Here is a 10,265-nt window from a genome sequence, read left to right on the forward strand (position 1 = left end):
CACCTGGAACCAGTTATTTTACTGCTGCCCACTCCATACGGGAAAGACTGTTATTTTGGTAAGCTAGTTAGCGTTAGCGCAGATAGTTTGCTAGTTAGCATGCTGGCTTGGATCATGCTAGCTCGGAGCATGCTAGCGTTCAACATGAACTGGACCCAAAAGTAAACATCATAGAGTGTTTTCCGTGTGTTTGGTGTTGCTTATGCGTTAGGTTGTTGCTGTACTCATATCATATTATTGCCGTTCCCATTTCATGTAGAAAATACACGTTTTTAAAGCAACGCGGCCTAAACACAGATTGCAGTGATTTCAACAATTTGTTGCCTGTAAACAAGCTAGCCAAAACATTGTAAGTTACTGCATGCTTAAAACAACATTGTAAAGTATGGTACTGTATAATATACCTGGAAATGTTACTCCAGAAATGCCATAAATTGTTTATAAAGGTTCTAAAACACCTGCTGCTGTTTTCATTACTGGACAGTCACTTTTTTATTACTGTCATAAACCCAAATTACACACTTTGCCTTTTCCCTAAAGTCTTTGTTCTTCCCCCCTCACAGGTTCTTGTGGATGGAGGTTACATCTGATGGAGTTTGTCCCGCCTTACACCTGGCGTACTACTCTGAATATTTGAATAATTTCTGTCGTAGGAATTGAACGTACTGTACATCTTTAAGTTGTTCTTTCTGTACACAGCTACTCCTCCGCTGTTCACCCTTAGGTTTTGTCCAGTTGAAGGGAGTTTTATCTGTGCCGATGTGATGGTTTTGGGACAGGATGCTGCATGTTTAGACTGTAAAGCTCCCTCAGGCTTATTTTTCATTTTGGGTTGAACAAAATAAAATTAATTGAATTGAATTAACTTGTTGACTAGAGGCATCTGCAACTGAGGGGTGTTCTGCGCATTCTGAATCATTGAGTGATGATGAGGGAGACGGAGCTGATTTCAGGTATACGATCCGGATTCAAGTGACTCAGAGCCAGATCTTGTTACAGAATCTGAAAATGAAGTGCCAATGATTCAGAAAAAGGGTTTACAAACACAAAATTCTAAACTAACTGGTTCATGTTGTTGCTCCACTTATAATTTCATAGTTTATTTTCACAAAATATAATTTATTTTTGTATTCTGTTTTGTATAGGAAAAGTGTTTAGTTTTATATTGATATGAATAAATACAAATTAATCAAATTGTGTTGTCCTTGTTAAGGGCTGTTGACATGTCACACTGTCAACAGCTGACAGTGTGTAACCTGTACTTTTCCAGCGAGCAATTTATCCGTTGAAAAGACGTTTAAAAGACGTCTATGGCATAACGTTGAAAAGACGTTTAAAAGACGTCTATGGCATAACGTTGAAAAGACGTTTAAAAGACGTCTATGGCATAACGTTGAAAAGACGTTTAAAAGACGTCTATGGCATAACGTTGAAAAGACGTTTAAAAGACGTCTATGCCCCGACGTTGAAAAGACGTTTAAAATTGGTTTAAAAGTGAAAGTTGTTTCAACGTCTATTCGTAGACGTTGAAAAGACGTCTATGTTTAGACCGGTTTTCAACGTGATTTTTAATATCGGTGGTAAGCGCACAAATGTGGACGTCATTTCTTTTTACACCTATAAAATAATGCTATAGCACAAAGTAGAGGACGACATTTTACCGTATGAAAAATCACGTTGATATGTGGTCTAAATATAGACGTCTTTTCAACGTCTACGAATAGACGTTGAAACAACTTTCACTTTTAAACCATTTTGCAACGTCTTTTCAACGTCTGGCATAGACGTTGATTCAACGTCTTTTCAACCAAAAAATGTTCACTGGGTATGGTTACAGAGAGGTTTTTTTTATCAACGTTTTGCTGACGAGCTGTTGAACCGTGAAGTCTGAAGGTCTTAATATGTTACCAACTGTACCGAACTCTCTTAAAAGGACCAGCCGCCACTGCCTGAGGATGTCTGCTTTGCGCAGGATAATCGCGTAAAACTCACGGGGGTGTGAAGAACATGATGGCCTGGATTTAAGATTAAGATAAAGCTCTTGGCCTTGACTTATTTATGCGTCATTGTAACCAAAGGGTGGTTCCTCAGCGAGGTGGTGTATGTGTGGCACACGGATTTTAAATACCTCTTAAAAAAAAATAATTCAACATTCTTAAGTGAAAACCCGCCTGTCCGCCTGCGCGCCGCCAACTGAACCTGTACCGCAAGCTCTTTAAAGGTGCGGAGCGGCGCACCTGTGGATCCTAATCAGATTAGACACTGCATACACAAAAATAAAACAATAAATAAACAAAACCTCCACACAGCGATGAAGAAAACATGCAAAACGTTTAAAACAAATAATGAAAATGGAAGTGCAGATACGAAACTCTACAAATTATTTTATAACTAAAACCAAGTTGTGTCCAATGGTATGAGGGGCCGTTCAGGACGTAACTACTGAGACACTCTCACGCAACAGCTGCGGGGGGGGGTCTGTGTGTGTGCGCGCAGACAACTAGAATAAACACAATTTATTCCACTGTGGAATTAAAAACCCTCAACCTCAATATAAAAAGCAACGTCAAAAATGACGGAATGTAAAAGCAGTCTCAGAGATTTCACACAGCCGTAAAAATTTGTGAAACTCTTGGGTTCCATAAATGACTTCTTCGGTTCTTCGGAGAACGTTGATCAAAATGATCCATAAAACATGTTTTTGACTTATTAAACACCTATCAAACATGTTATGCACACAATCCTTCTAAGTATCTTTGTATTTTGAGGACATATCAGGTGCATTACATCCGCATAAAAGCATTGTTGTTGTGTAAATTTAAAGCATAGGGAAGGGGGATGTTTAACTGTAAATATCCCACTTTCCAGAAAGAAAAATTGCACTTGAGGAAGAATAAAAGCAGAATCGAAGTTTTAACTTCAACATTTTTTTTGTTGTTGCAATGAGTCAATCCAACTGTTTTGGCAACGATGCATTTTGTGGCACTTCACTTCTCTTCCTGTTCCAACCAACCGTACCCACCTTTTGTTTTGTTTGTACCGCTCCACCTTTGCGGCCGCCCTGAGATGTGGGCGAGCCGCGTTCACTCACCATCCGCCGGACTCATTTATTAGAACCTGAATTTTTTTGTGCGTTTTTTTCCAAAGAGAACGAGCTCCGTCTCAGTCTGCGACAGTTTGGATGCTGGAAAAATGACGCGGACGTTCGCCCAAGTTTGGAGGTACGCCGTGTCTTTTAATTTGCATTCATCATTTGGTGGTGGAATTCTTTCCTATTTATGAAACACATATTCAATTATTAGTGTGTGCTGGTACGATGTGGGAAACGCTTTTCACCATGTTCTCCAGCAACATCTGACACCCGCGCATTCTCCAGTTTTCTCCAGTTCTATTTTTAAAATGTATTATATTTTTTAGTGTTTCTGTCTCTCTTAGACATTTGAAAGCGTCTTTGGGTACACAGAAAATCGCTATAAAACAGTATAAAAGTATTATTATTATTAACAACTCAGCAGCATAAAGTATTGTGTCCTCTTTCAGGAGCGCCATAACCCGCTGGTGTCTTTTCGTTGTCCTTGTCAGCTCGACGGTTTTATATTTATGGTGAGTTACATGTTTCCCACCTATTTCATTAATTTTTTTTTAAAATCACTTCAAGATGATTTCCATTTTTCAATTGCAGGAGGTCTTTGGACATCGCGGACTACCTGCCCGAGGAAAAGTTGCTGAGACAAAGAATCAATTTAGACCACACACTTAAATTTGGGTAAGAGATTTAGTTTTGTCCGTCAAGAGTTGTAATCTAAGCAAGTGTAAATCCAACGAATGTTACTGCTCTTTATGTACTAGTTCCCAGAACAATTCAGAAGGAGGTTAAAATGTACACAGATGGAGAACAGGTGAACAACGACGCACCCATAAATCTGTTATGAACAAACAGGTGAAACGTTGCTCTATAAACTGTACAACAGCGTAAACACGGAATAAATAGTGCAGTAAAAACACAAGGTCTATAGTGTGCAGGGAGAGGAGCTGGTTTGACGTGGTCTTTGTCCTTCAACCGATGGATCAAAACGAGCTGTCTGATTGGTCGAGAGCTGTGTCGTAACAATGTCTCATCTGAATCGACGACGGTGAAGATGTGTGTTGTTTGTAAATGTGGAATGTGGGCGGGGACTTGGAACTTATACTTACATTGTATTGAATAACTTATTTGAAAGGACCTTTGAACGGACATAAAAATATAATATAATATAATAATATAAATTTACAACCACTTTGCTAATAGACCCGCCTGCTCACACCTGCAGAGAATGGCAAAGCACAAATACAATACAGACTACATTAAATATAGATTTGTATACATTGAGGACTTTTGAGTGTTTAAAAAAAATACAATTTAGCTGTTGTAAAAGAAAATATTTAGCATGGCGTTTTGTTATGGCATTTCATTTGTTTTTTGTGTGTCAGCACACAATGTTCTACTGTCATGCCTTTTGGTTTTGAATATGCTGATCAAATAGGAGATTTTACACCTAAGTCAATAAAGGAAGACCAGAAAAAAGTGAAGCAAAACAAGTGCGCCACCTTTTTGTATTCTTTTTAAAGTATGTTCACGTACACACACATAATTAAGTCAGTTCATGACGCCCAAAGAACAACGTTTAGGAAAAGTGGGTTGTGTGTTTTGGGAGGCATTAAAATCACCACGCCTTTTGGCTTATTAAAACATTTGTCCTTCCTTATCCATTTCAGGACCAGGCCGCTTGTTCAAACAATCACTCCTTGGAAAGCGCCTGTCTTGTGGGAAGGGATGTTTGACCCCAATCTCTATGATCAAAAGCACATGGAAAATGACTCATCCGTGGCCCTCACCGTGTTCGCGGTGGGAAGGTTGGTTACCAGAACTTTTTTGGCCGTTGTGTGGTTTTTAATATATTTTTAATAATAGTTTTTCTCTCCCTCAGGTACCTGGACGCCTACCTCAACACCTTCCTCACCTCCGCAGAGAAGCACTTCATGCTGGGATTACAGGTGACGTATTACGTGTTCACCGACCTGCCGGAGAAGGTGCCGACCATCGAGCTCGGTCCCCGCCGCAGCCTGAAGGTCATCCAGGTACCAAAGTTCTCCAGGTGGCAGGACATCTCCATGATGCGCATGAAAATGATATCTGACGCCATAGAATCAGAGATAAGCCACAACTGCAATTATATCTTCTGCTTGGACGTGGATCAGGAGTTTAAAGGCCGATTCGGCTCAGAGGCTCTGGGCGATTCCGTGGCTTTGCTACACGCCTGGTATTACAAACGTCCGAAAGAAAGCTTCACCTACGACAGAAACCCCAAATCCAAAGCCTTCATGGAAACCGGAGACTACTACTATCATGCTGCTATCTTTGGAGGCGTGTTGGAAAAGGTGAAGGATTTGGCAGATTACTGCTTTCTGAAAATAATGGAGGATAAACAAAACAATGTGGAGGCGTTGTGGCACGACGAAAGTCATCTAAACAAGTACTTCTGGCTTCACAAACCCAGCCGGCTGCTCTCCCCCGAGTACTGCTGGGACACGGCTATTGCCCAAAATGAGGACATAAACGTCACCCGCCTGATATGGGCTCCAAAGAATTACAAAGAACTTCGTACTCGGTAGAACGGCAACAAGAAACGCTGAATGAAAGGAAGTTTAGGTACAAGTGATTGTACAGGGCTTATTTCAATCTAAACTAAAAAGTGAGTCTGAAAACTAATGGATGACCTCATTCCCTGCATTTACTATGAAGTACAGCGTGCTTATTCAAAGAAAAGGAAAATACCCAAATTCTTCCCTAACGAAAACGTATATTTTTATATATATTTCTATTTAACAGCAATCTAATTAAAATGGAAGTCACAATATTACAATAGGCAGAGATGGGGAGTATTTCTATGAGAATTCGTATCTCACGTGGTTTAAAACAAAATACTTACAGTGGTGTAAATTTGAAAAATAAAATACGCAAAATACTTTTCAGGCTCAGTCAGATTGTCAGATTGTTTGTCGAGGGAAATTTTTTTATCTGAGTGTGACATATATTTACTAGAAAATGCATTTCCTGCTGAAAATGCGTTGGAATGCAAAAAGCTGAAATTATTTTTTTTAAATTGCTTAAAATACAGAAATGAAAAAAGCTGAAATTAAGTCTAAACATTGCTGAAAGAATAGAAAGAGGAGAAGCTGAAATAAATTTAAAATATGCTGAAAATACAGAAATCAGAAATGCTGAAATGAATTTGAAAAAAAAAAAAAGAATGTTTTTTTAATGACAGGACCTACCATACACAGTGACACCTGCCCATCAGTAACTAACATTCACACACTGTAGTCACAGCTAGAGCATAAATGCATTCCAACAACCTGATGAATCATTTATGTTTTGTACACTATGACCACCGTCATTTAATGTCTAGCTAGCGATTGATGCTAACATGCTAACAATGCTAGCGTTACGCTAGTGCATAACCAGTGTCCATAACCAATCAAGTCTCCCCACAGTGGCTGCCATAAGCACTTCTCCCTCCTGATGCTAAAGGCTGTGACCCACGAGTGTCGTTCAATCAGGAGAGACTCATTTAATAGAACAGCAATCATTTATTACACAAGCCTAAAATAGGAATTGTGCAAGCTCTTGGGACTCCATCATGACGTACTATCCCCGAAGGCAGGGATACTGAGGTCCAATAATCCTAATCCCCCTGGAGTCCAGACACTGGTGGTGGTGGTGGTGAAAGGAAAAGCAGCAACCTGACGAACCTGACGAGCCAGATTGGCTTCAGGAAACTAAAATGTGCACGCCCCCAATCAGCTGATTGCATAATTACAAAGGAGGCAAACAGAGTGAGACAGGTTGTCTTCCTGACTGAACTTGCGCTTAAGCTACATTAAGTCATTAAAAGATTCACAAGGCAAATCTGAGTGTTCCCCCCTCCGCTTTGGTTTTTTTGCAACTGCTGCCAAACCTGACGCAAAACTACGAACGAGCCGTGAAATTTGTCGTCACACCCACTTGGAAGGGAGAGCTTGTTTGAACCTTATATCGAGACGTCTGACCATCTAACCTCGCATTGTATTACAAGTTATGCAGTATCTGCTCCATGTGAAGGGCATGAAGCCATATCAATTACTGGCATTTAGCCAGGCTGTGACACTGAGTGACCAAATACGTGTAAATATCCAATTTCTTTGATTAGGCCAGGTGGACATGTCTCACTGAGATGATGTTCAAGAGGCACCATCAACAAGCACGGATGGAACAAAACCTGTGTCTGCAATCCTGGATGGGATTTAGGCCCTTTACCTGCGTGCAACTGGTTTTAATTCTATATTTTGCTTTAATTGTATACATAGGCCTAATGTATGACGTTAGAGATGTGTGATGAACATTTTCCCCTTTGATACAAAGCCAAAGTTTATGGGCTATAAGTCCAATTAATAAAAATATACATATACACATAATCAAGCAAGATGTTGCCTTTTAACAGCTTTCTTTCGTTACATTCTGCTACTGTTCTTTTTGTGGGGCTCACCAGAGATCTGATAACAAAAAGACCGAAGGACAGACTTTGCAATGCAAAATGTAATCTGAATGCATCCACCCACCAACAGAAACGCTGTCATGGAAGCCCTGGTGCCGGTGGCTGGGCTACTTTCCATAACTTGTGTTATTATTCTTGCGGTCTACTGTTTTTGCCTCAGCTCATTTTCCGTGTTGTCGGTCGTCATGCTGTGTGTGGCGGGATGGGTGATAACTCGGGTCTCCAGAAGAGCTGAGTTGAGGGATCATCGAGTGCTTCTTTGTTGATAAAGGTGAAGGATGACGATGCGTTGTTGCCAAATCAAATCAGAAATGTATTGTGATTACAGTCTGAGGGTCAACAGACTACTTCTTCTTTTCCATAATAAATCCAAGGTGCTATTGTTTTATGCGTGGGAGGCTTTGAACGGTCAAATTTAGATCTTGCCACTGAGATCCTTGTGAAGCTGTTGCAACTTTTTGTTTCCCTTGTGAGAAATACTGAAGAAGACATTTTTGACTTTGTACACTTTTATTCTTGATTCCCTTTTGTTTTGACGAAATCTTCCCTCACAATGTGAAGCACCAGTAAAGAGTTTGGACACATTTTGTTATTAAAAAGTGTAAAGTGTGTCCAAACCTTTGACTGGTGCTGTGTTTTTTTTTTTCCTTTACTTTTTACATTTGGCATTTAGCCTTTCTGCATAAAGCCATGCAGCCATACTGCATAAAGCCATGCAGCCTTACTGCATAAAGCCATGCAGCCTTACTGCATAAAGCCATGCAGCCTTACTGCATAAAGCCATGCAGCCTTACTGCATAAAGCCATGCAGCCTTACTGCATAGAGCTTTCAGCCTGCGCAAAGAGCAGCGCTGAAGTTTATTCAGTGCTCGAATTCCAGCGCTTTCTGTTCCCTTTTTGATTATTTTCATGGGACTGTTGTATGGGAAATAAAAGCATTTTCATGTTATCAAACTGCGTTTGGATCCACCGACGACACCCCTTGACACAATCAACTCAAAATCTACCAAACGAACAAAAAACCTCCACCAGGAGACACAAATTCGTTCCACTCAACGGCACAAAAACTCTTTGTCCAGTTCAACCCAACTTGTTTTTATTCTGTCCTCCGGTCAGCTTGCCCTCTGGACTCCTTTGGGTCTGGGGTGAGGGTTCGCGCTGGTGTAGGGCTTCATTGGGAATAAGAATTATAAATATATAAAATAAGATTACCTATTGTACTGTAACCTTTCTGAGGCTGACTGCACAGCCGTCAAGTGGCTGCGGTGTTTTCCCGAGTGATGAAGCGGGGAGAAGTCTGTGTGTTTTGTCTTTTATTATTTAGTTGTTAAACAGTGCTATCTTGATAACTCGGCTGGATGTGGACACACACTATGTGTAATATAATCTCTGATTGATTTATGTTTTGTTAATTATTGACGGTCCTGTTCACACAAGAGCAGACGAGACTTACTCTTTTGCCTCAATGGTTTTCTGTGCCTTAGAGATAGGGATTTTGGACCCTCAGGAAGAAAATTGAAACGCCACTTATAACCAAATAATCTGCCTAAAAATGAAGACTCCTCCCTCCCTTCCAAAAGAGGATCTGTGATCTCACAGGGCACTGAAGCTCTGCGAAACTTAACTCAAAAGGGCTCATTTTGATTTGACATGAGACTGAACTGCTGAACCAGAACGTGTGTCCCGATTGAGCTCTTAAGCCCAGCGGCTGGTTCTCTATTATTGAACACATTTGTGTTTCCCACACCTGTCTGGTGTATCAATAGAAGAATGAACGTGTTTCCTGGGAAACGTGCTGATTGTCGATTTGCCTTTTTGTTTAAAAGGTGTGTACATTAGAGTGTGTGTGTTTTTTGAAGACTAACAAATCAAACCGGTAATTCTAGAATCAGTCTTTTCCTGTGAGGGGCATGCAGTGTTTTTTCTGCTATCGTCACAATGCAGCAATCAGCTATGATCAGTGAACGGATGCCCGCTCTGCTCCTCATCTCTCTTGTGCTTTGCTGGATGCTTTTTGGCACCAGGTAGGTCTGCTCGACTCATGTTGAATAGGAGGAGCCACACTGTTTCGTACTCGTAGCTTTGTGGAAGGGAAAAGGTGGTTGTTTTTGAGAAAAGGCGTAGCATGTTTTAACAAGATCGTCACGAGAGCAGGTAACTGTTAATTATAACATTATATATAGATTATATCAAATCTATCATTATATACAACATGCGTCCATGGCAACGGCCTGTTTTCATTGCAGGGGTTGGCTGTAAAGAACGGTCGGCCTGTAGAGCGCCAAAGTTGATCAATCATAAACCGAGAGTTAAAGCTATGGAACATAGGCTGGAACTGCCATTTTGATTTGAACTTTCCCTCCAAGGCACGTTTTAAAAAATGCATCCGGAGGCGGCTGCATGCAAGAGGGATTGAGAAACCCATGAATAAAGAGGCCTCTTTAACTGCGCTTCCTCTCTCTGATGATTGTCGCGCCCAATGCGAAACCACCCTTTAGTTCCGGCGTGGGTCCGCGATGCCCGCTGCCGTCGCCGTTTCCGTGCGCCGCTGCGTCTCCTCCTGTCAGCGGCGAGGAAGGCGCAGCAGAGCTGGAGCTGCTCTTCGACCCCGGCCTCCTGCAGCAGCGCGGCGGGGTCATCGACGGTAAGGAGGCCGCGCGCCGATCCACCCACGAAGCCCAGGGACGTGAG

At 41.2% G+C, this 10,265-nt stretch overlaps 1 protein-coding gene across 1 annotated transcript; it reads left to right on the forward strand.

Moving 5' to 3' along the window:
- Window positions 1-3,151: 3,151 nt before the first annotated feature.
- On the forward strand, window positions 3,152-7,957 carry LOC119195871 (N-acetyllactosaminide alpha-1,3-galactosyltransferase-like). The gene is made up of 5 exons (XM_037451192.2): window positions 3,152-3,221; window positions 3,541-3,603; window positions 3,683-3,766; window positions 4,756-4,893; window positions 4,968-7,957. Exons 1-5 carry the CDS (start codon window positions 3,193-3,195, stop codon window positions 5,650-5,652), a joined length of 999 nt encoding a protein of 332 aa, XP_037307089.2. The 5' UTR covers window positions 3,152-3,192; the 3' UTR covers window positions 5,653-7,957.
- Window positions 7,958-10,265: the final 2,308 nt, after the last annotated feature.

Source organism: Pungitius pungitius, chromosome 4, assembly GCF_949316345.1.
Source record: "Pungitius pungitius chromosome 4, fPunPun2.1, whole genome shotgun sequence".
NCBI lineage: Eukaryota > Metazoa > Chordata > Actinopteri > Perciformes > Gasterosteidae > Pungitius > Pungitius pungitius.